This window comes from Leucoraja erinacea, chromosome 14 (genome assembly GCF_028641065.1).
Source record: "Leucoraja erinacea ecotype New England chromosome 14, Leri_hhj_1, whole genome shotgun sequence".
In the NCBI taxonomy this organism is placed as follows: domain Eukaryota; kingdom Metazoa; phylum Chordata; class Chondrichthyes; order Rajiformes; family Rajidae; genus Leucoraja; species Leucoraja erinaceus.
The window spans coordinates 49,123,919-49,149,501 of record NC_073390.1 but is presented as its reverse complement, the minus strand read 5'-3'; the positions used below and the strand labels follow the sequence as shown (position 1 = coordinate 49,149,501).

General features: G+C 40.2%; 1 protein-coding gene across 1 annotated transcript in view; it reads left to right on the top strand.

The window, feature by feature from the left end:
* Window positions 1-25,583, top strand: part of rsrc1 (arginine/serine-rich coiled-coil 1) — a 272,809-nt gene that overhangs the window by 33,738 nt on the left and 213,488 nt on the right. The window contains exon 8 of the mRNA XM_055645333.1: window positions 15,395-15,571. Within this exon, the coding sequence (XP_055501308.1) occupies window positions 15,395-15,571 (177 nt within the window). The remainder of the gene's footprint in view (window positions 1-15,394; window positions 15,572-25,583) is intronic.

The window sequence follows — 25,583 nt, the reverse complement described above, 5'->3', positions numbered from 1 at the left end:
CCTTTTTTCAATAAAAAGACCAAAACTGCGCACAATATTCCAGATGATTTTTCACCAAGCCCCTATAAAATTTATAAAGGACAACTTTACTACTGAACTCAGGAAAAATGTTCCTGATGTTGGGGGAGTCCAGAACCAGGCGTCACAGTTTAGGAATAAGGGTTAGGCCATTTAGGACCGTGATGAGAAAAAACATTTTCATCCAGAGAATTGTGAATTTGTGGAATTCTATGCCACAGAAGGCAATGGAGGCCAATTCACTGGATGTATTTAAGAGAGTTAGATATATAGCTCTTAGGGCTAACGGAATCAAGGGATAGGAGGAGAAAGCAGGAACAGGGTACTGATTCTGCTGGCTCGAAGGGCCGAATTACCTACTCCTGCACCTATTTTCTATGTCTATGTTTCGCAAGGAAAGTAAGCTGACATTTGATAGATAAAGACGTAGATGGAATGTAATTTGAATTCTTAGCATTGGCCCACAGCAGAGGGTCATAAAATCTTTTTGGTGCCGCTTATCTGAATGAGTGAATTAAAAAAAAAAAAAGCAACATCATTAGACATAAACCAGCATCTGCAGTTCATTTTTATTACATCATTATGACCAGTTTACGACCAGTAGATCTGGTCGAAGATGATCCTTGGGCTGTTGTTCTTATCCTTTCAGAATTTAAAACCTCAAATGTTCAATTATTGGAGCTATAATGTTTAATCCCAAATGGAAGTGCATCGTGCGACTTCCCTCATTTACAAGTAATTTTCTATCTCGATCGCTTGAGGAATAGAGCTCCATCTATTCTACCACATAAACTGAAGCTTCCCTCTATTTTTAATTATGCTGTAAGGTGCAAATATTTTGTTGTTTAATTGAAAATCATCATATGTAATTCCTGCCCATTCATGCTTAGAAGTATGCATAGAATGTAAAGTTAATGTACAGCCTAAAAACACTGCAATTTTGGCCATGTGAATCACATGCCTCATATGGTGTAGCTAATGCACTGTTTTTTGGATTCCTTTCTGAGCATTTGTCCACTCTTAATGAATAATGTCCATGAATTACTTCCAACTCTAATTGCTTTGGGGTTCTTGTTAAATTACAGCCAGATGTTCATGTTCTGTGGGAAACTTATTATGTTTCTGTTATTTTACTACAATATTTATATCAATTTATTTTTACTGGTAATTCTGAAGTTCTTTTCTGTCAATCGTTCGTATAATGGAAGGGAATTCAACAGCACATATAGAAATGTAATGATTCATTCTTAAACTAATTTTTACCAAACTGTTGCATACAGTTGTAATTTTTTCTCAGCTTTTAGTTATTTAGTACTATTAGTTATTCTGAATTACCACATAAATTGTTAATTCGCAAGATACTATGCCAAGTCTATTTAATGTTCTGTTTCCTCTCGTTTTCAGCATGATGGAGAGTAGTGGCACTGCCTCAGAATAAAATTCTCATTTCAATGGATCACCCCATGTTTGAATAAGCGAAGGCATCAAAACATAAATTACATCCAATTGATAAATGATATTTTATTCCTTGTGCATATTTCACATGGTCATCTTTGTGAATGGGAGAGGATGTTTGGTCACAGTGCAAACATCTAGTTTGATACTCCAGCTTAGTATCAATCTTTAACCTATATTGAACAACTGGCAATTGTAGAATGAGAATAAGAATTCTGGTTATTAGTTTAAAAGCTGGACCGTTGTATGGTGCTTTGCTTCCGTCGATGTTTTACGTTGAACTACAGCTGATGTAAATCTGTTTGAAAAATCTGCTCGTCTTGAAATAGTCCCGAGTTAAGAGTTTTGCGATTTGATAGAATTTTCTTCTGACCTGAGAAAAACAAAAGAATTGAATAAGAAACCTATTGCATTAATTGAATGAAGCTGCTTCTGATAGCTTAACCTTTTAAAAGGTAAGAATTGTTTGCATGAGGATTTGATATCAGGCTGAGTCAGTTATTTATGAAAGGTAATTAGAATGTGTTGAGGATAAGATTTTTTGTGTAAAATATAGATAACCAACAAAATCACGACACAAAGCATGAGAATTCTTACCTCCCGTGCCTGTTAAAATATGCAATATCAATTTGTATTACATTTTAATCAAAATTAGAGGTTATAAAATCCTTGTATCAGTGTTGCTGTGTTTACACACTAGACTGTGACACCCAAAACTAATTTTATTGTGCTAATTTAAATTGAAATATTAAAAAAAAATCTTCATTCATTTAGTGAGTTTTATTGATTGATGCAATTTTTGTTGTTTCTTTGGGCTTCTAATTTTGCATAAATGATTTAGCATGATGGTATTTGGAATGCAAAGTACAATGCCCAAAATGATGATCTCATTTCCTTTAAAACATTAGAAATTAACAGTTGAATTTTATTAAGGCAGGATTCCAGGTGCAAGTATACATTTAATTAAGTGTAGTTTCCTTTTGGTGCTGGTATGTGTATCTGTTTTCTGTCACGAGTCTGTTCTAAATATAATTGTCCATGTGTTTTTTCTTTTGGTGTATCTGCTTTCTCTTTTTTTTTCTTCTTCCTTCCTAACTGCTGAATTCTAAATGACCTGAATTATCAAAGTGTTAGGAAAAACCGTTCACATGTAAGCTATAAATTTAGTTTATAGAAGTCTTTGGATTTTCAGACACTTAATAAATATAAATCTACAAATCAGTACTGTATGTACTTTAAAACACATTTGCTAGTTAAATACAAATTTTATAATACCAGTGCACATTAAAGTTTTGTTCTGGTTTGTTTTAACGAGAGTACATTTCTGTGATGTCAAAATACAGATGGTTCGAGTGAAACTAATTATGTGAACTGAACAGCTGTTAAATTTAATACAACTAATTTTGTTCTTGTATTCCAATTTTCAGCTGATTACCTGTGAAGAATTAGCAAATTATCACTTGTTTAGGCAGTTACTGTAAATTGACTAGACTATTTAGAATTTAATGATTAGCGTAAACACATAAGGAATAAGGGAATTTCTGCATGGTCTTAAACGTACCTGATTATATGTGGTTTACAATTACAGTTCTAAGTTGCATTTAGCATTTGCCTTATTAAGGGAAGCAGGTGAATTTGAAACTTAGAGAGTAAAAGACTGGATTTTCAAAGTCCCATGGTGCCATATGGACCTATGTAGATCTAAGAAACATTTCAAGATTTTTGAACAGTGGCCCCATTTACATACTCATTGTTAATTTGAATTTAATTTACTATTAACCACAGATCTGAATTGACACACTTTCTAACTGACACAGAAATAAATTCACATTTAACTAATGACAGCGAGTGTATTTTTGCAATATTTCATTGCAAATGGATCTGTTGACATGAATTTTATAACATATTTTCAAATTAATATTTCTATAACAGGCAACTCTGGTTTGTTAACATTTTCATGTAAAAATTCTGGAATTTATAAAAATCATAAATCCAGATTTTGCTCTTAAATGTCATAATAAAAATGGGTAAAATAACAGGCTTTCAGAACTTTGTTTGCTCAAATTGGCTGCGGTGCCGAAGGTTTTTAAAAATCTTAATAATGATCAGGTTTATTAATTCTGTTCTTTTAACGTCGTGCTGCTGCTGAAGGTGGCTTAGATCCTTGTGGCCGTGCCGCATTATAAATGAGGAAGTAGTTGTTCCTCCAGCAGTACAGAATCTGAATTTCGAAGGTGGTTTATTTTTATATTGCTGCAGGGGATGTACAAAACATTCACAAAATAACTATTTGGCTTCTAATAGGACACTGTTTTGGTTGGACATTTCTATTAAACTATTTGAAGCTAAATTATTCTTCTGTGAATGTTTTTGCACATCCCCTCCAGCAATCTTCAGAAACCACCTTCAGAGTTCAGTTTCAATGCTGCTGGGTCAGTGAAAATAATTTGTCTTCCATCTGCAATTTCTTAATGCCATTTTCAATTCTAACGAATGTTAAAATTGCATATGATTCAATAACTGCTCATTGTTGTATTTATTTATATATTTTTGCCAGTTATCTACATTGCACCTAATTTTTAAAGTAACCATCGTCTCTAGTTAAAACTTTCTTTAGAAGTGTCTGATTGCATTTTTTTTTTACATTAAAAAAAACCTTAATTATGTCTCTGATGTACAAGGGACAACCTGAGGAGGACATGTAATGTTTGTACAGCAGCGTTACATTGCATGCAAAAGAGAGCTTTCATGTGACCCCCTCTACCTTTTCCAGCATCCAATCTGTCTGCCATGCTGTGACAATTTTTTTAAATGAATACTGCTAATAATCTTTGACTTTCTTCAGTTTCTGACTACTAGATATCTTGTAAATACTGATTCTTATCTGGACTATTTTCAAGTCAACCCACACTGTTACTTTATCTTCACGAGTTGACGTGGAAAAGCTTTTCCCACTGAGAGTAGGGAAGATTCAAACAAGGGGACATGACATGAGAATGAAGGGACTGAAGTTTAGGGGTAACATGAGGGGGAACTTCTTTACTCAGAGAGTGGTAGCTGTGTGGAATGAGCTTCCAGTGAAGGTGGTGGAGGCAGGTTCGTTTTTATCATTTAAAAATAAATTGGATAGTTATATGGATGGGAAGGGAATGGAGGGTTATGGTCTGAGCGCAGGTATATGGGACTAGGGGAGATTATGTGTTCGGCACGGACTAGAAGGGTCGAGATGGCCTGTTTCCGTGCTGTAATGGTTATATGGTTATATTATATCTACAAGGAGTGTGTATTCTATTTCATCTTATTACATACCTGTTGAGGATTGAAAGGCACTCCTACAGCGAATAGGTGTAGGAAAGAACTGCAGGTGCTGGTTTAAATCAAAGGTAGACACAAAATGCTGGAGCAACTCAGCGGGACAGGCAGCATTTCTGGAGAGAAGGAATGGGTGACGTTTCAAGCAGCATCTCTGGAGAGAAGGAATGGGTGACGTTTCAGACTGAGGAAGGGTCTCAACCCGAAACGTCACTCATTCCTTCTCTGCAGAGATGCTGCCTGCCCCGCTGAGTTGCTCCAGCATTTTGTGCCTACATATAGTGAATATATCTCCATTCATGTTATTCCTCCACATTATTTAACTTTGACAATCTTCTTCACCGTTGGCCTTAGCTCTTCACTGCTTTACCCCCAGAAGAAGACAATTGGTAAAATTTACTGCACGCTATCATTGTTGTAATGCGTATGTTAATATACAATATCAACTTTCGTAAGATCAAAATTGTATCAAGTTGTAATACAATGGTTAAATAACACAGAATATTAGAAATAACACAGAACACACAATTATAAAGAAAGCACATCAGCGCCTCTACTTCCTGAGAAGATTACGGAGTCGGTATGTCAAGGAGGACTCTCTCGAACCTCTACAGGTGCACAGTAGAGAGCATGCTGACCGGTTGCATCGTGGCTTGGTTCGGCAACTTGGCGTGCGGCTGCAACTCGACTTCGGAGCTTCGGAGGCTCCGGCCGCAGGCCCGGTCAACAGGAAAATAGGCAACTTCTCCCGCCGGAATCGCGGGGTTTAAATGACTTGGAGCTGGGCCTAACATCGCCCCGCGCGACTTAAACAGCCGCAGGACTTACCATCGCCCACCGGGGGCTTTAACATCATGAGCCCCAGTCGCCTCGTCACTGCAGTTGGACTGCTGGACCGCGGGAGAAGAACAAAGGGAAGAGATAAGACTTCTGCCTTCCATCACAGTGAGGAGGTGTTGGAGATTCACTGTGATGGATGTTTGTGTAAATTGTGTTAAGTGTGTGTCTTTTTTTGTAATGTCATGACTGCAGGAATGAAATTTTGTTCAAACCTTGTCTGTTTGAATGACAATAAAAGGCATTCTATTCTATAGTTGCATTACTTTTCAAATTTGGTTACTTTTGTTATATATATAATAACAAAAACCTCCGAATAGCGACATTTTTTCGGTCCTTGAAGAAAGGTCCTTGAAAACGTTCACCGAGGGCGGCCCGCAGAGGTGACAGCGGAACCTCCGGTCGGTCCTCGAAGAAAGGGGAACTAAATCCCCATTCATAAAAGAGAAGGTGAGGGTATATTGTGCGGGAGGGTTAATAATTGACAATATGCTGCTACCTGCCAGCTGAGTTAAAAAGTTCCCACGGTAGACTCACGATACACAGTGTATCGTGAGTCTTGCGTGGGGACTTTTTAACTCAGCGTGCAGGCAGCAGTAGATTGTCGCTCCCTTCAGTTTCACCCCACCTACACCCCTCTGCTTCCCGGCCATGTGTGTGACCCCTTCCCTCCCCTCTCCAGCTCCCCGCTCATTGCACCGGCGCGGGGGCTTTGTACTGTCTTCACGTCGCGATGCTAGCAGCACAGTGCAAGTCACCGGAGACGTCAGGACCAACGGAACACCGACCCCTAGGCCCACTGCAAGCACGGAGATCCCAGAGACCCACAGCCAGCAGCAGCCCAGCCCCGTTCCAACTCCAGAGGAACACGCTCCCCGTATGGGCAGAAGCTGATGGTGTGCAAGGAAACGTCTTGTTCTTGGGGTCGCACAGCTCGGGCTGTGGGCGAACTGCCACTTGTCGCCGTAGCGGCCCATCGGGGAGCGGATTCCTCTGGAGTTGGAGGGGGAGGGGGGTATTGTGCTGTTTGATCGCCCCCTACTATTCCAGGGACAGGGAGACAGGACGTTCACCGAGGGCGGCCCGCAGAGGTGACAGCGGAACCTCCGGTCGGTCCTCGAAGAAAGGAGAACTAAATCCCCATCCATAAAAGAGAAGGTGAGGGTATATTGAGCGGGAGGGTTAATAATTGACAATATGCTGCTACCTGCCCGCTGAGTTAAAAAGTTCCCACGGTAGACACGATACACAGTGTATCGTGAATCTTGCGTGGGAACTTTTTAACTCAGCGGGCAGGCAGCAGCAGATTGTCGCTCCCTTCAGTTTCACCCCACCTACACCCCTCTGCTTCCCGGCCATGTGTGTGACCCCATCCCTCCCCTCTCCAGCTCCCCGCTCATTGCACCGGCGCGGGGGCTTTGTACTGTCTTCAAGTCGGCGATGGCAGCCAGCAGGCCAGTGCAGTCACCGGAGACGTCAGGACCAATTGGACGTCGACCACCAGGCCCACCGCAAGCACGGAGAACCCAGAGACCCACAGCCAACAGCAGCCCAGCCCAGCCCCGCTCCAACTACAGAGGAACCTGGATTGCGGATGACGGAGCGCAGTTCGGGGCGTCGTAGGGGCCCATCGGGGAGCGGGTTCCTGTTGGTCCTGACGTCTCCGGCCACCTGCTATCCTCCGGGAACTGTACCGCCCTTGCAGGAGAGTGGGGTTGTTTGCAGTTGCAGAGGGAGGGGGCAAGGGCAGTACAGTTCCCAGTCTCAGCTCCAGTCCAGGGGGGTGGCCGGAGACGTCAGCGACCCCCAGGCCCAATGCAAGCACGGAGATCCCAGAGACCCACAGCCAGCAGCAACTCCCAGCCCCGCTCCAACTCCAGAGGAACACGTAGGGGCAGAAGCTGATGGTGTGCAAGGTGTTCTTGGGGTGGCGCAGCTCGGGCTGTGGGCAAATTGCCACTTGTCGCCGTAGCGGCCCATCGGGGAGCGGATTCCTCTGGAGTTGGAGGGGGAGGGGGGCATTGTGCTGTTTGATCGCCCCCTGCTATCCCAGGGACAGGGAGACACAGCGGCTTTTTAGACTGGTGGGCAATCACTTCCAAAGTTCTGCCCACACAGTCAGTACACCTCTCCTACACTGCATTTCATACAAACATTTATTCTGCAAGAAAAAACAACATTGAAGACTCAAACTTGCGACCGAGTACCTGCCGGGATCAAGGCGCAAACTCGCGACCTTGCGGATATGAGCCGAGCACTCTACCACTGAGCCAGCCATTAAAATCTACGCTAAAAAATTTCCATTCCGAAGACCGACAAATTCTGAATTACGAAAAGTGTCTGGTTCTGGTCCCAAGGCTTTCGGATAAAAGGTTGTGCACCTGTATATATATATATATATATGGTTTGAGAGTCGCTCTTCTTTGATGCTTTGCATTAAGACTAAGGCCAATGAAGATAGACCCAAAATGCTCAGCGGGACAGGCAGCATCTCTGGAGAGAAGGAATGGGTGACGTTTCGGGTCGAGACCCTTCTTCAGGGGATGGGCGGCACAGAGATAGAATGTCGTCGGAGATAGACTGGTGGGAGAACTGGGAAGGGAGAGGGGATGGAGAGAGAGGGAAAGCAAGGGCTACTTGAAGTTAGAAATGTCAATGGTCATACTGCTGGGGTGTAAGCTACCCAAGCGAAATATGATGTTCTAATGGGTAATGAAAATATGTGTCGATATTACAGGTATTAAACTATCTCATTGTGTTAATCGCAACAAGATTCATTTCGCATAATTTCTTGTTGATGCAATAAAAGCGAACTAGGGAGTTTGTGTACATTGCATGTAATTATTTCATACTTTCCTTTATTGCCCACAAAATATGTTTGATTGTTCATCGATTCAGGGTTCACTGTTAAGGGTTCAAATGTTTCTCCCTAGAGAGCCTTTTGAATCATTATTTTGCATGTTCCTCACTGCCAGTTTGCAATGGACATGAAGCTACAACCATTAGTCGGTTGCAACGCTCTCTAGTTACCCTTATTCCCCTTATGTATTTACAAAATCTTTTGGGATTGTCCTTAATGCTCTGGTGGGTAGCATTAAGAACAATCCCGAAAGATTTTATAAATACGTAAAGGGGAAAAGAGTAACTGGAGAGAGAGAGTGGGACCTCAGGAATTAAAGCGGTCACCTCTGTGTGGAGCCACAGGAGACGGGCAAGGTCCTCAATGTGTAGATCTCCTCTGTATTTACCAAGGAGAAAGGCAGTGGGATGGAGGAAATTGGAGCAGTCACTGGAAGTGTCTTAAGAGCAGTCAGTGTTACCGTCGAAGAAGTACTGAAGGTACTGTCGTGTATGAAGGTACACAAATCTCCAGGGCCTGATCAGATATATCCGAGGACATTGCGGGAAACTAGAGAAGAAATTGTGGGAGCCCTGGTTGAAATTTACGAGTCGTCCTTAAATACAGGAGAGGTGCCTTAAGACTGGCGGGTGGCAAATGTTGTGCCTCTTTTCAAGAGGGATGCGGGGAACTATAGGATGGTTAGCTTAACATCTGTAGTTGGAAAGATACTAGAGAATATTCTGAGGGATAGGTTATACAGGCATTTGGATGGGCAAGGGCTGATTAGGGATAGTCAGCACCGTTTTGTACGTGGGAGGTCGTGTCTCGCAAATCTGATTGATTTTTATGAAGACATGACCAAAAACTTAATGAGGGCCGAGCTGTAGACGTGTACATAGATTTCAGTAAGCCATTCGACAAGGTTCCGCATGGTAGGCTGCTCTGGAAGGTTACATCGCATGGGATCCAAGGAGAGATCGCTGAATGGATATCAAATTGGCTCCATGGAAGGAAGCAGAGGGAGATGGTGGATGGTTGCTTCTCGGACTGAAGGCCTGTGACTGGTGGTGTGCCACACGGTTCGGTGCTGGGCCCGTTACTGTTTGTCATCTACATTAATGATTTGGATGAGAATATACAGGGCAAGATTAGCAAGTTTGCTGACAAAAGTTAGTGGTTTTGCAGATAGTGAAGATGGTTGTGAAAGATTGCAGCAGGAACTGGATCGATTGGCCCGGTGGGCAGAGGAATGGTTGATGGAATTTAATACAGAGAAGTGTGAGGTGTTGCATTTGGGACGTCGACCTAGGGCAGGACCTACACAGTAAATGGTAGGCCTCTGGGTAGTGTTGTAGAGCAGAGGGATCTAGGAGTACAGGTGTATGGTTCCTTGAAAGTCGAGTTGCAGATAGATAAGTTGGTCAAAAAGGCTTTTGGCTCTTTGGCCTTCATTAGTCAGAGTATTATAACATTGGGAGGTCATGTTGCAGCTGTATAAGACATTGGTGACCATGTTATAGGAAAGATATTGTCAAGCTTGAAAGGGTTCAGACAAGATTTACAAGGATGTGGCCAGGACTAGAGGGTGTGAACTTTGGGAAGAGGTTGAGTCGGCTGGATCTTTATTCGATGGAGCGCAGGAGGATGAGGGGAGATCTTAGACGTATACAAAATCATGAGAGGAACAGATCGGGTAGATGCACAGAGTCTTTTGCCCAGAGTATTGGAATCAAGAACCAGAGGACATAGGTTAAAGGTGAAGGGGAACAGATTTAATAGGAATCTGAGGGGTAACTTTTTCCACACAAAGGGTGTTGGTTGTATGGAACAAGCTGCCAGAGGAGGTAGTTGAGGCTGGGACTATCCCATCGTTTAAGAACCAGTTAGACAGGTACATGGATAGGACAGGTGCAGGCAAGTGGGACTCGTGTAGCTGGGACATTGTTGGCCGGTGTGGGCAGGTTGGGCCGAAGGGCCTGTTTCCACACTGTATCATTCTATGACTATGACTTTCTTACTTCTTTTATTTTGAATGGATCATCAAAATTTGTTCTTGTTTTTTTATTTAGTTGCAAACATTTTGTAATAAAGGGTCAAATTAGACTGCATTATTTGAGACTTTAGATATGTGTTAGAAATCCATTGTGTAATGGTTATATATTTTTATTTTCTTCGATGTTCGTTAGAAGCAGGGTGAAAAAGGTGTCACAGATTTTTTAGTGGAAGGATGACCTGCAGATGATGATGGTAAGGTTGATATTTTGGATGAAGGAAACGCACATTTAATTATATACAGTAAATTTCCAGAATGCTTCAGATAATAAATCAATACCATATCCTAAGTGGTTGCATTGGTGGTGATCTTTGTAGAAAATGTGTTCCATGACCACAGTCTAGTTCTGGTTTATATCCGAGGTCCAGTGAAAAGCTTTTGTTGCGTGCTAACCAGTCAGTGGAAAGACATTACATGATTGCAATCGAGCCGTCCACAGTGTACAGTTACATGATAAAGGGAATAACGTGTAGTAGCGTCATTAGAAATAAACTGGTTTCTACATTTATATGACAGTGATTGCTTTATCGATAGTATGGTGGGAAGATGACAGTACATTAAAAAGATTGTATTGTTTGTCAGAAAGCTAGTTGGAAGAGTCATGAAAATGCGATTCAGCTTGTGAAAATATTTGCTGCACAGATAGTTGAATAGAAAGCATGAAAAAAATATTTTAAATTGCTTTAAACTCATTTTCAACTAATATTCATTTTCTCATTCTGATTCATTGAAAACTACGTGAGAAGAAGTTCAACTTCAACTAACTTCCAATTGTAGTAATTTGCAAAAACAGATTTTGAGTGGATGGATAATACTTTTGGCTTTGATTCTGCAGTTAAATGCTGTTGAATTGGGGATGCCTGCATGTCATGGCGTGTAAATCCTCAACATCAGCACTCGTGGCTGATGTACTTTTCAATGCATTCTGCTGCAGTTTGCTGAAGACATCTGCACTTGCACTGGGATATTTGTTCTGGGTGCCCACTGATTTCAGACAATCACTTAACATGTTCTGGCTTAGATAGCTTTGGAGCGAGTGGGTACTAATGCCCAGTGTGGATATGGCAGTCTGTAGGGTCTGCTTGCCTGCTGTGTTACTTTATGACATACACTGTGCAGTCCTGCCAAGTGCACTTGCCAAGATTTTACATGCCTCCCACTAGTTCAGATTTTATAACTGACTTTCATTATCATTGACTTCAGATTTTCCTGTACCACATACTACAAGAATCTTCCAATTAACCAAATTCCTTATTTTATTTGAATGTTGCCAAAGTTGAGCATCCTCATAAATTAAGCACACCACTACCACGACCCTGTTACCTGATTCCAATCTGATGCATGTTGTGCATCAGTTCTCCTTGTCTAGATTTTAGAGCAGAATAAAAATGCAGCACAGGAATAGGCCCTTCGGCCCACAATGTCCATGCCAAGACAAACTAATCTCATCAACCTGAGCATCATCCACATCCCTCCATACTCTATATTTCCATATGGCTCTCTGAAAGCCTCTTAAACGCCACTACTGTATCTGCTTCCACCACCACCACTGGCAGCAGGTTCCAGGCACCCACCACCTTCTGTGTAAACGTAACTCGCCCCACCTTACTTAACACCATCTCCTTTAGGAAGGCCCCGACCACGGATGAACACGGAGGGGAGGCTGGCTGGACTATGGTGCCATCCTCACCTTGCTGCCATTTATGTTATGTTGTGTCATGGACTTTCTGTGTTTGTGCTTTTTTTTAAATTCAATTTCAATTTTATTTTTAATATGTTTTATTATTTATTTATTATTATTTTTATTATTTTTATTTTTTTTATGATGCTGCCTGTAAGGGAAATTCATTTCGTTGTCTCAAATTGAGACAATGACAATAAATTTGAATACAATACAATACAATACAATTTAAACTTTGCACCTTTCACTTGAAACCTATGCTCTGCAATATGTGATATTTCTCCCCTAGGAAATAGCTGAAAGTCTACCCTATCTATGCCTCTCATAACTTTACACACTTCCATTGCGTCTCCCTCAACCATGCCGTTCCAGAGAAAATAATCCGTTTAATTTTCAAATGAAATATTTTCAATTTTAAACCTGCAATTAAATTATTCTTCCATAAATGCTTAAAATGTCTTCCACTCTGAGGCAGTAATGTCATAGTTGAATGTTGGTTGTGTTCACATATTTCCAGAGTGACAAAGTGGTCTTTTTGCATCTTGAGGAATTTTAATCCCTCAGTGAATTTTGATATTCATTTTGTCACTTTATCAGTAATATTCCTGAATAAATGCCAAGCCTTAGGTTCAGAATCTGAAGCAATCGTTGAAATGTACATCAACAAGTGCTGCCAATGCCTTTTATGCCTTCATCGGTACACAGCTGCATGGTGTTAATTTTGACATTCTTTAATTCGGCAAGGAGAAAAAACCCTATAAGTGGTGAAAGGTTTGATTTGATTCGAGATGTTTTTAAAATATTGCATTTCTTTATGGTTGCTGATGGCTTCAAAAGGAGATTGAATAACGTTAATTTCTGCTGCATACAATAAAGCAAGGGACTGTAATTGATGGATCCGTCAAATTATTCCGTCTTATTCTTCCCATATGGTGACAACATGTATGTTTAAATGTTTGTGTATTAAATACATTTAACTATCAAAATGAAGAAGAAAAAAGTTCTGAATCTTAAAGTCCTCCAGCCAATCTATTTATGAGCCATCAAACTTCATAACAGCTTTTATCCTGCAAGTTTAATCGATATTGTTCATGCATTACTCCTTTGGGCTTCTCTGAGGAAGATTCTGGGCAGATGTTTCATAACCTTACAGCAATGAGCAACTCTTTAATATATTGTAATTCTGTGTAAATACCACTAACATAACACAGCTTGGATCCCTCAGACAGCGAGGAATGCCATGACTTGTCCCAAATGGAGAAACAAATTGAGGATAGCATTGATATGCATGATGCATGTTCCTCAAATATGTTTTAGTGCTGAGTGTTGACAAGTATGGTCCAAAATAAAATTAATATTTATAAACAAAATCAAAGGCTTGAAAATCTAGCCCACATGGGCTTACTAACCTTTAGGAATATGCAATATATAACAATAGTGGAAAAGGTCCACAGTTCATCAGTTTTACATCAGAAATATTGCCACGAGGCACATTTTAATGGCAATCAAATACCAAGTCCTACAGAATTGAAACGAGGAAGCGAAAACTGATTCTTAAGGGCCTGTCCCATGGGCATGCGACTCCATGCGGCAAGCGCGACCTAAAGGGCCGGTCCCACCAGCATGCGCCTGCATGCGGCAAGCGCTACCTAACGTGGTTGCTTGAGCCGTACGACCTCGCGGGGCCGGTCCCACTTCGATCGCTGGAGCGGTATGGAGTTGTGCGGAGCTGGTCCCGACATTGCGCGGGGCTCCGAACAACTGACCGTGTTCAAAAATTCTGCGCGCAACAGCCCGCCGGCCCGCAGCCGCCTCGACGCCGTAGTCACGCGCGAACTTCCCCCGGACTTCGCTCGCACTTCATGTCACTCACTCGACCTCCGCGCGGCCCCCGCTTCTGGTTTGGTCGCGCTTGCCGCATGCAGGCGTATGCTGGGTGGACCGGCCCTTTAGGTCGTGCTTGCCGCATGGAGTCGCATGCCCGTGGGACAGGCTCTTTACTGACTAAAGTTCTTCAGTTCCCATAAGAGCCTGGGATGGTGTTGTGAACATCTCAGTGACAACTGAGAGCACAGGTTTGTTTTTGGCACTGTTATTTGTAGAGGACATCAAATAAGTTTCATAGATGAGGAATAAGAGTTATGGAGTCATAGCTATACTGCATGGCAATAGGCTCGTACAACTCGTCCATGCTGATCAGGTTTGCTGGTGAGATGAGAATTCTGGATGCATAAATACGAGATAAATGAGATTTTACTGTATTTTGTAAACTTGAACAAATATTATGTAATACTGAGGTTCCTTACAGAAAGTAGTTAGATCAGTGTCAGTTCGGTTGGGAATCTAGTAATTTCAGTCACCATATCAAGTCTCCCTTTATTCGTGTTTTGACCCATGGTGATGAAGTATTTTGGTAAATCTACTGAAATGTGTAAAGTAAATTCCTCAATGAGTTAGACTGCAAAGATTAATCAATATATAACAAGATCAACATGTATTGAAAATACCCCCCCGAAATGTTACTTTATATGCTAGCCTTAGTCGAGAGATTAAAGAATATATCCTGAGAGTTGCAGATCAACAAATGTATCTTCAGCACACTGGCTGATGGAATTCATAGATTATATCGAATGTAGCTGCTAATATAGAGAATGTGTGAATGTTGTCATAAATGCATTCTTGCTTATAGAATATCTTCAACATTTTGGAGAAGAATGCATTTTTTATATTCTCAGGGTATTGCTTCATATAACCAAATTTGTATGCTATCCATACCAGAAGAATCTTCACTAGATTTTCACAAACAGCTGTCATCATATAAGCATTTCTTTGGAATCTCAGCATATTGTTCCAGAGTTGCAGATATATCCATAAAAACAAAAAGTAGGCAATTGTCTTGTTCCTAGATTTGTGCTAAAACAATGCTTGAGATATTTTCTTGGATGTGTTTCTGCATCTAGTTTAAGCCCAAGATGGAAGTTCTACCATATTCTTTCTGAACATTTATCCATCATCTATTCTTAAATCATTTCAATGGCATATGTCCGATGGCACAGGCGAGGTTGAGGACTTTGTGGAGAATTGTCAACCAAGGTGTCTATTTTGTACTGACATGACACACTGGGTACCATGTGTGAGAATACTTTGGTATTGAGAAACCTGATTTTGACTGACTTTATTCAAAACTTTTTCATAGTTCAAGATCTCACCATCGACATCGTTCTCACAGTCACAGCAGTGAGCACTCGAACCGCCGCCGAAGTTACAGTCGAAGCAGGTCTCACGAAAGGGAGAGACGCAAAGGAAGAGACAAAGGGCGGGAGAAGGTCCGGGAGAAAGGAAAAGATAGGGAATCGCGAAGTGATAAGAAAGGGTAAGATATGAATTGTGGAACATCGAAGTTTTGATTTAAAATTCGAGTAACAGAAAACACCTGTGGACCGTTGTTAACCTACCCACCTGATTTATTTATCAGACTGAAATATGTTTTGTTCATATGCCTGTTTACTGTGAGCCATATTAATCTAAATGCATGGTAATAGTTCAAAAGGTATATGAAAATAATCATATGTCAAAAAACAGAGCAATTGTATTTTCTTAGAACTTGAACCTTTAAATACTCATCATCATTCTTTATTGTCATCATGCAAAGCAACAAATTGTACAGTGCAAAATGAGAAGACGTTTCTCAGGGAATACCGGAGCATCGCACATAAAAACTTAAACATTTCACACATAAATAAAAACAATCCAGTTCCTGATAAAAACAGTACGAATAGTTTAAAAAAAAAAAGTGCAGGTTAAAAAGCAACATTAAAATACAATTAAAAAGAGTCATAAAATGTCCAGGGCAGCTGATTTAAGTGACCTGAGCCAGTGCCAGAGTTATTACTCAGTGCCAGTTATTAAATTGTCAGTGCAAAAGCAGCAGAATCAGGTGGAGTGACTGTTTAGCAGCCTCACAGCCTGTGGAAGGAAGCTGTTTAGCAGTCTGGTTGTCCGGGCTTTGATGCTGCGGTATCTCTTTCCTGATGGCAGGAGATCTAGATGTGTGTGGAGTGGGTGCAATCTGTCCTTTGCTATGCTCAGTGCTTTTTTCAGGCAGTGGCTCTGGAACAGTTCTTGTACCGAGGGTAGCGAGACACCAATGATCCTCTCTGCTCCCCCTCACTACCCTCTGCAGAGCCTTCCTGTCTGAGCAGTTACAGTTGGAGTACCACGTGTTCATGCAGTACGTGAGTACAGACTCCACCGTGCCCCTGTAAAAAGTCCTGTGGATGTTGGTGGGAAGTGAGACCTGTTTGAGTTTCCTCAGGTAGTGCAGTCGCTGATGGGCCCGTTTGACAATCCCAGTGATGTTCCTGGACCAGGTGAGACTATCTGTTATTTGCACTCCGAGGAACTTTATGCTCTCCACTCTCTCCACCGTGGTGCCACTGATGTTGAGGGGTGTGTGTTTGGGCTGCGACCTCCTGAAGTCGACAATCATCTCCTTTGTTTTTTCTACGTTTAATTCTAGATTGTTGTTGCCGCACCAGTCCACTAGTTGTTTCACTTCCTCCCTGTACATTGTTTCATCCTCTCCACAGATGAGTCCCACCACTGTGGTGTCATCTGCAAATTTTATAATCCTGTTGTCCCTGAATCTAGCAGCACAGTCATGTGTGAGCAGTGTGAACAACAGCGGGCTGAGCACACAGCCTTGAGGGGAGCCGGTGCTCAACGTCATCGAGCCTGAGGTGTTCTTGCTAACACGGACTGACTGCGGTCTCTCTGTCAGAAAGTCCAGGATCCAGTGACACACGGTGGTGTTGAGGCCCAGCAGGGTTAGTTTCTCCACAAGTCTCTGTGGGATGATGGTGTTAAAGGCCGAGCTGAAGTCAATGTACAGGATTCTGGCGTTGGTGTTCTTGTTTTCCAGATGAGTGAGTACTGTGTGCAGCGTAGTGGAAATGGCATCTTCTGTAGAACGTTTGTATCTTAGCCAAATAGAATCTTAGCCAAGCCGTTATCATAAAGATGGCGTTATTTGCTATTAAAACAAAATTTATCTGGAAAAAAGAATAAAAGACTAATGTTTAATAGTCTTTGTTCTATTAATAAGCTTCCATCTCAAGGATGCAATCCTTGCTATAAAATAAACTGTTCACCAGCCTTAGCGATTGACACATATCTATGGATTAATGGGATTTATAAATATGTAATGTACTTCAATGCAAACCACGAGTACAAACTCTTTGGAACTCAAATTCAAATCTTTCTCTGTAAAATAAGTACCGTGTTTCAGGTAGTTCAGCCCCAATGTGATAGTTGCATTCCGAAGAAACACGGTGTTATAAAAAATCGCATTATAAGGACAATTGTAACAATGGAGGAGAAGGGGGTTGGTTAGGAACTAGAGAGTTTCAGACGTGCATTGACAAAGTTATTTTTCCCACAGGATTTAAAAGAAAATAGTTTTTTAAAGGACAAAAAAATTGTCTTTGGCGACTAAGCTGAAAAAGATATATGATTAATAGAGTATCATTGCACAAAAGTTCAAAGGTTCCATGGAAACAGTTTTTATCCCCCCCCCCATAACTTTTAAATCCAAGAGCTTTTTTCTGCTTATCAACTTCAAAGTGCCTTTTAAGAGGTTCTTTAGTTCAATATCAAAATGGCGATAAAACCATTGTGGCTCGCGTAATGCAAATGGTGTTCTCTAATTTTTCATATGTGTTCTATCCAATTTGCGTAATGGAAACATAAGTTATAGCAGTACTACCTGGATCAAAAAGCACTTCAAAATAATTCAGATCAATCTTCTTGGATCCCAAAATTACTGGTCATAGGCGCCCTGGACATTACTGTTGCTTCCTGTATTTTCCAGAATGCAATCTTCTGCCGGGGACAGATTCCCGGCACTTGGAGGCACAACATTTTTTTCAACACAAGTGGTTGGTTGTGAGGTCTCACCAGATGCTTAATGACTGTCTAACATTCTTTTAAATTAAATGTTTGAGCTGAGCGGTTTCAAGGAAATTGAAAATAACATTTAAAATATATTAAATTTGCCTAAAGAAAAATGTGCGCACTGACACAAACATACAGGTATGCCTACATGTGCAAGAATCGAAGACATTTAACTTAAATAAATCCAATAAAAAAACCTTTCTCCAGGCAGTCGATTTCTCCTGGTAACTGATTTCTCCCCGTCATTTCCAGGAGTATACCTTATTTTAAGCTCGGATAAGCTGATGTAGGTTTAACAACCAGGTTTCCTTGCCCGAAGCTTGCTCCGAACCCTATGAGGAGTACACTGCAGATATTTCATGGCAAGTGCTTTACTGAGCAGGAGACTGCATCATAGCTTCCACTGGGGAAGTGTTCCTTTACAACATCTCTTCAATGGGAGTTTACCAGAACTGTAATAATTTAGATGTATTTAACATCTTTAACTTTGCCTTCAAACTCTTTGTCCAATGCTCTCCCTTAAAATCATTGGGGTCTTCAGTGCTGCACCATGTCAGGTCTGGTGCAGGATCCAAGAGGTGATTCACTGGAATATGAATGCAATTAAATTATAGTAAGCTTTCATTATTGACTGATTATGCCTCAGTTAGAGAGTACTATGTTGAATTGCAGACGCAATACTTCAGGAAGAATGAAAAGCCTCGCAGGGTTTATTGGAGATTTATGGAGATTTTATTGGGGATGAGAGATTTTACCATGTAGAGAAGCTGGCACAGATCATACAATGGAACGTTTGGTACAGGTGTTCTCAATTATGAATGATATCCATCAGATAAAGGAGGCTTCCACTGGCTGGAGTGTTGGTATCTGGATAACAAATGTAAAATAATTAGGCAAAAATCCAGTGAATTAATGAGAATGTTGGATTTGATGAACTATTGTGATCTAAAATGTACTACCTGAGGGTGATGGAAGCATATCCTATTAAAACTTTCTAAGGAGAATTGGAAATATACTTTAAAAGAACATTTGATGGGTATGAGGTATAAGTGCAGGGAGGGGAGACTAATTGCTTCATCACTTTATGCAGTGATTTCTATTTGACATTTTGCTTCATTCGCCAAACATGTCACTTCTTCCTTGAAGTTTATGACCACAGTTCCTTGCAGTACACATTGTATTAACAATTATTTGTGGATATTTTTGTCAAAAGTTGATTTCAGATTGAGTGTACGTTAAAGTACAGACAAACGAATATGACATAAGCTGTTAAATTCAGGGTAGAAGATTAATTTCTTAAGCATTTAAGTATTAAAGTATGCATCTGGAACATGCTGCAGTCACACAGCCAGAAAATGTGTGATCCCTCGATTTACAATAATTGTGCAAAATGTTTCCTTTAGAGCGTTTAAATATTTGAAAACCCTTCAAATAAAATGCATGGAAATGTGAGGAAGAACATTTGTATGGTTGTATTGCTTAATGCATGTTTTTTTTTGTTCTCAACTCGATAGTCTTCATTGGACTGATGTTCCCTGTCACTATTTTCTATGGTAGATGACAGTCTATTGTATTAACTTTCAACATAAGAAGTTCTTACGAATTCAACATCAAATTCTGTCTTTCTATTTGTGAAGAAGACACAATATTTAGATCAAACACGTCTGCGTGTGTTAATAATTAATGTTTTTCAAATATGTCTTGTAGTGTACAGAGTGATGCTGTCGTTATGTCACTTTGGTACTTTTTAATGTTTTTCACTTGTTTGACAGTTGTGTTCCATGTGAACAAAAAATTATGCAGTTTTCAGTTTGACAACATCCTTAACTCAACCAACCTGTCATTCCTTTAAATACTCTTTCCCCACCCACCCCTCCCCCACCTTCCAATGCTGCAGGAAGTCCTTATGTTAATTTAACGTTATTAGCATACAGGTTACAGAGTTCTGCTGCATGAATCATGCACAGGACCTCTCTAAAGTGTCTACTCAGATGAAAGCAAGCTTATGTGATTGGTGTTGTCTGACACCAAGCTGTATGGTGTTGTTTTCATTAAACATTTATTACACTTCCAGTGTGACAGCAGGCAACTTTGTGCTTGAGTAACGTGTTTTCATGCAAAATTTATTGAAAAAGACGAGGCATTGTAAAGGGATCTTGTTGCCTTTCACCAGTGGCAAAAGGGTAAATGGTTGACTGGAAAAAAGGAAGTATGCCTTTGACATTGCACTTGAATTATTTTATTTGACAGGGTCACACAGGAAACAGGGGATATATTAAATGGCATCTTTACTTTTGATATACAGACATGTTTAAAAAGAAAAAGCGTTGACACTGGCATGAAATTATTAGATTTTGATATATCCATACATGCAAAAGTTTGTCTCTATTATATCCATAATGGAATATCTTGCCATTTAATGCTTTTATGATTTTATCTGGACCGACAGTGTCAGTAAAGGAACTTCAACATTTCACTTACATGGAGCAAGTTTTTCTTTTAATTTCTTAACTTCAAAATCAAAGATAATGACACTTAATAAATTCAGATCATCGTTCTTTGTGGCAATGGAGGGAGGAGAGAGGGAAAACTGGAAATGTAATGGTATACAAAATGAAGATGAAAGGTAGGACTTTCAAATCTTTTAGGAATGTGGTCATTGAAATGTTGATTATTTTTTTTAGCCAGGAGCATTTTTTTTTTAAATTTGAAGGCCATTTGCTCTACCCACACATCACAAGCATTTAAATTACACAAGCTTTGTAAAAGTGACACAAAGGCACTAAATAAGCATTTACACCTGTTGTTAATAGAGCAGAGGATGATCCAAGAATATCGAGAGTTTTAAAGCTAGAAAGCTCAAAGGTTTGGGTGCAATCTTCAAGACATTTCTAAGAAGATGTAAACATTGCAGTATAGTACACAAAATTGCTGGAGAAACTCAGCGGGTGCAGCAGCATCTATGGAGCGAAGAAAATAGGCGACGTTTCGGGCCGAAACCCTTCTTCAGACTGATGGGGGGTCTGCATCTACATTACAACTGTATACTGCAACTACATTGCAGTATAGTAGTTGAGTTCAGCTGGGAATTCATTTGTTGATGTCCATGCAGTCAATGTTCACCTGATTTAATTAGGGCCAGGCTGAAAGTATCAACAATGAGCCACTCCAAATGATGCAAAGGATTTTGCAATCTAAGGCTCTGAAGGACAAATGTGCATTTCCTTGAAACTGGATATGCATGACTTCCAATAAAAATAGACCACTGCACATCATTGATGAAAGGGACCAGCACAACATCTAATTTACTGATTGTCATTGTTTGCACGGAACCACCCATGAAACCCACACTTTCTGGGACATTAAATTGAGGGAATTATGTTAACTATATTCATGGATTCCTTTAACTAACACCAAAAAATGTCTCCACCTAAAATAGCCTGAATAACTGCGCCTCTGCTGTCCTTCTGGTAATGTATTTGAATAATTCGCTATGCTCTGGATGAAGACATACCTGGATCCTCATTCCCTGGATGAGGGTGTAGATTGTTATCAGTTGAAGCCCCAACACCTATCCCTGCAGCACCGCACTACCCCCAGGCTTTCAAGATGCACATGACCAGTTTATTGCTACTCGATTATCTGTTTGTTAACAAATTCTCATATTCAGCAACACATTGTCACCAGAATTGTGCACTCTAAGTTTGTTTAAAAACTTAGAGTGCATTCTGTGGCATCTTATTGAATGTCTTTTGATGAACTAAACACAACAATTGGTGTGCAACCTTCAACAGATTTTGATTCTGCTACTCCTGTTATTATTTTCTAGGTGAAGGAAATAACTGCAGATGCTGGTTTAAATCAAATGAAGCCACAAAATTCTGGAGTAACCCAGCGGGACAGGCAGCATCTCTGGAGAGAAGGAAGGGGTGACGTTTCGGGCTGGTCTGAAGAAGGGTCTTGACTCGAAATGTCACCCATTCCTTCTCTTCAGAGATGCTGCCTGTCCTGCTGAGTTACTCCAGCATTTTGTGTCTTACCATAATTTTCTAGATGCCTGTACTACTTCCTTAATAAATTCCAACATTTTCTATATTTAGCCCCTTGGCTATTTGGACTTTGCTATCTGGAGCCACAAAAGATTGCAGATGCTGGGATTTGGAGCAAATAACTGAACTGTTGGAAAAATTCAGCAAGCCATGCAGCATCTGTGGTAGCTGTCTATTTGTTCCAATTTATCCCCTGTTTCCTAATTCTTTTGTAGTTGCTTTTCCTCATTTTGTAAGTGATGGTGTTCCATTTGCTCTCCCAACCTGAGCAACCTCTAAAATTTTGATAGATGATAAAAATGACTTATCTTCATCACCCCAACCTTCAAAACCTAGGAATGCATATTATAAATATTATGTTGCAAGAAGATTTATTGCTTTTTGGTCCCATTAATTTCTCCAATACTCTTTTCACTTAATGCTAATTCCATTGAGTTCTTCCATTCTAGAGATGTTGTGCATCATTATTTCCTGAAGGTTTTCTCAATCTTCCAAGAAGACAGCAAAATGATTGTTTAAATCTCTGCCTTTTATCTCCAGCATAATTTCTCCTGCCTCAGTCTTTGGGGTATCCACGTTAACCAGGATCTTCTCCTTCTGTGACATATATATTGAAGTTCTTACTCTGATTTTATTTCTTGCTAACTTACTCTGGTATTCTTCTTTTCTTCATAACATGTTGGTTCCCCTTTGCTCAAGTCTGATGTTTTCTCAACTTGCATTTTTGGTTACATTATACAATTCTTTCTTTGCTGTCATTTCGGTCTTTAATTAGATGGCAATTGCTGGATACTATTCCTGTCAGGTATTTTGATTTTAAAAGGACATATGTGTTGCTAGTAACCTATGTTTTAATTGTTCATATCTTAGCCATTGCTTATTTACTATTATACCTTTTCATGCAATGTTCTAATTTGCAATAGTTTACTACCCTTTCTTGACACAAAATGCTGGAATACCTTAGAGGGTCAGGCAGCAATTTGGGAGAGCATGGATAGGCAATATTTCTTCAGACCAGGAATGTCGAATACCCATGTTCTCCAGAGATGCTGCCTGACCCACTGAGTTCCTCAAGTAATTTGTGTATCTTTTGGTAAATCAGCTTCTGCAATTCCTTGTTCTTTTCTTGACATTGGATAAGTACATACAGTGCCCTCCATAATGTTTGGGACAAAGATCCATTATTTATTTATTTGCCTCTGTACTCCGCAATTTGAGATTTGTAATTAAAAAAAAATCACATGTGGTTAAAGTGTACATTGCCAGACTTTAATAAAGGCCATTTTTATACATTTTCGTTTCACCATGTAGAAATTACAGCAGTGTTTATACATAGTGCCCCCATTTCAGGACACCATAATGTTTAGGACACATGGCTCCACAGGTATTTGTAATTGCTCAGGTGCATTTAATTGCCTCCTTAATGCAGATATAAGTGAGCTCTCAGCACCTAGTCTTTCCTCCAGTCTTTCCATCACCTTTGAAAACTTTTATTGCTGTTTGTCAACATGAGGACCAAAGTTATGCCAATGAAAGTCAAAGAAACCATATGAGACTAAGAAACAAGAATAAAACTGTTAGAGATATCAACAAAGCCTTAGGCTCACTAAAATCAACTGTTTGGAACATCATTAAGAAGAAAGAGAGCACTGCTGAGCTTACTAATCGCAAAGGGACTGGCAGGCCAAGTAACACCTCCACAGCTGATGCCAGAAGAATTCTCTTTATGATAAAGAAAAAAACCCAAACTCTGATCAACAGATCAGAAACACTCTTCAGGCATCAAGTGTGGATTTGTCAATGACCACTGTCCACAGAAGACTTCATGAACAGAAATACAGAGGATACACTGCAAGAAGCAAACCACTGGTTAGCCACAAAAATAGGATGGCCAGGTTACAGTATGCCAAGACGTACTTAAAAGAGCAACCACAGTTCTGGAAAAAAGGTCTTGTGGACAGAGACAAAGATTAACTTATATTAGAGTGATGGCAAGAGCAAAGTATGAAGGAGGAGAGAAGGAACTGCCCAATATCCAAAGCATACCACCTCATCTGTGAAACACGGTGGTGGCGGTGTAATGGCCTGGGCATGTGTGGCTGCTGAAGGTACTGGCTCACTTATCTTAATTGATGATACAACTGCTGCTGGTAGTAGCATAATGTATTCTGAAGCATATAGACACATCCTATCTGCTCAAGTTCAAATAAACGCCTCAAAACTCATTGTCTGACAGTTCATTCTACAGTAAGACAATGATCCCAAACATATTGCTAAAGCAACAAAGTAGTTTTTCAAAGCTAAAAAAAATGGTAAATTCTTGAGTGGCAAAGTTAATCACCCGATCTGAACCCAATTGAGCATGCTGAAGCGAAAACTGATGGGGACTAGCCCCCAAAACATGCATAAGCTAAAGATGGCAATAGTCATTGCATGCAAAGGACACTATGCAACACAATACTAAACATGACTACTTTCATTTACATGACATTGCTGTGTCCCAAACATTATGGTGCCCTGAAATTGGGGGGGGGGGGGGGGGGGGGGGGGGGGGGACCTATGTAAAAACACTGCTGTAATTTCTACATGGTGAAACCAAGATGTATTAAAATGGCCTTTATTATAATCTGACAATGTGCACTTTAACCACATGTGATTTTTTCTATTACATATCTGAAATTGTGGAATATAGAGATAAATGACAGGTCTTTGTCCCAAACATTATGGAGAGCACTGTAGATGCTGTAATTGTCTCCACATACAGTGAGGAATGTGGGGGAATCACTGTGCTGGATGTTTATGTTAAAATGTGTTTTGTGTGTTCTGTTGGCTGTTCTGTTGGCTTTTTATTTGTATGAGTGGCTTGGCAAATGATATTCCTCATATGTTGCAAAACCTACTTGACTAGTAAAGTATTATTGTGATTGTCTATCTACAAATGTGCACATTGTACTAGTTATATCTGTGTTTTTACTCTCAACTAGTTTATAATTAATACTTAATTCTGCAGCTCTCTTTCCCCATCTACAATTAAATATTTTATTTTCATGGCTATATTCTGCCTGCATTTGTACTTTCAAGGTCAGATACATTGATTTTCTTGGTATCAGTTCATGTACTGTTGGAGATCTTTCCATTTAGGTGCTTATTTTACTTTCCAAACTATATTATCCAAATGATATGCCAGTTGATTTTTTTTTGTCTATTCTATTCATTTTTCAAAGTTTCCAATGGCTTTCTTTACTGATTGTCAAATTAATTTGTGGTGGCAACAAGTTTTGATTTGTGCTCCCTGTTTCTAATGTCAGATTGCCTGCCTGCAGTCGGAACAAAATAAGAGCCAACCCTGAGTTCTAGGGTAGTTAATTTTCATGACTTCTCCAG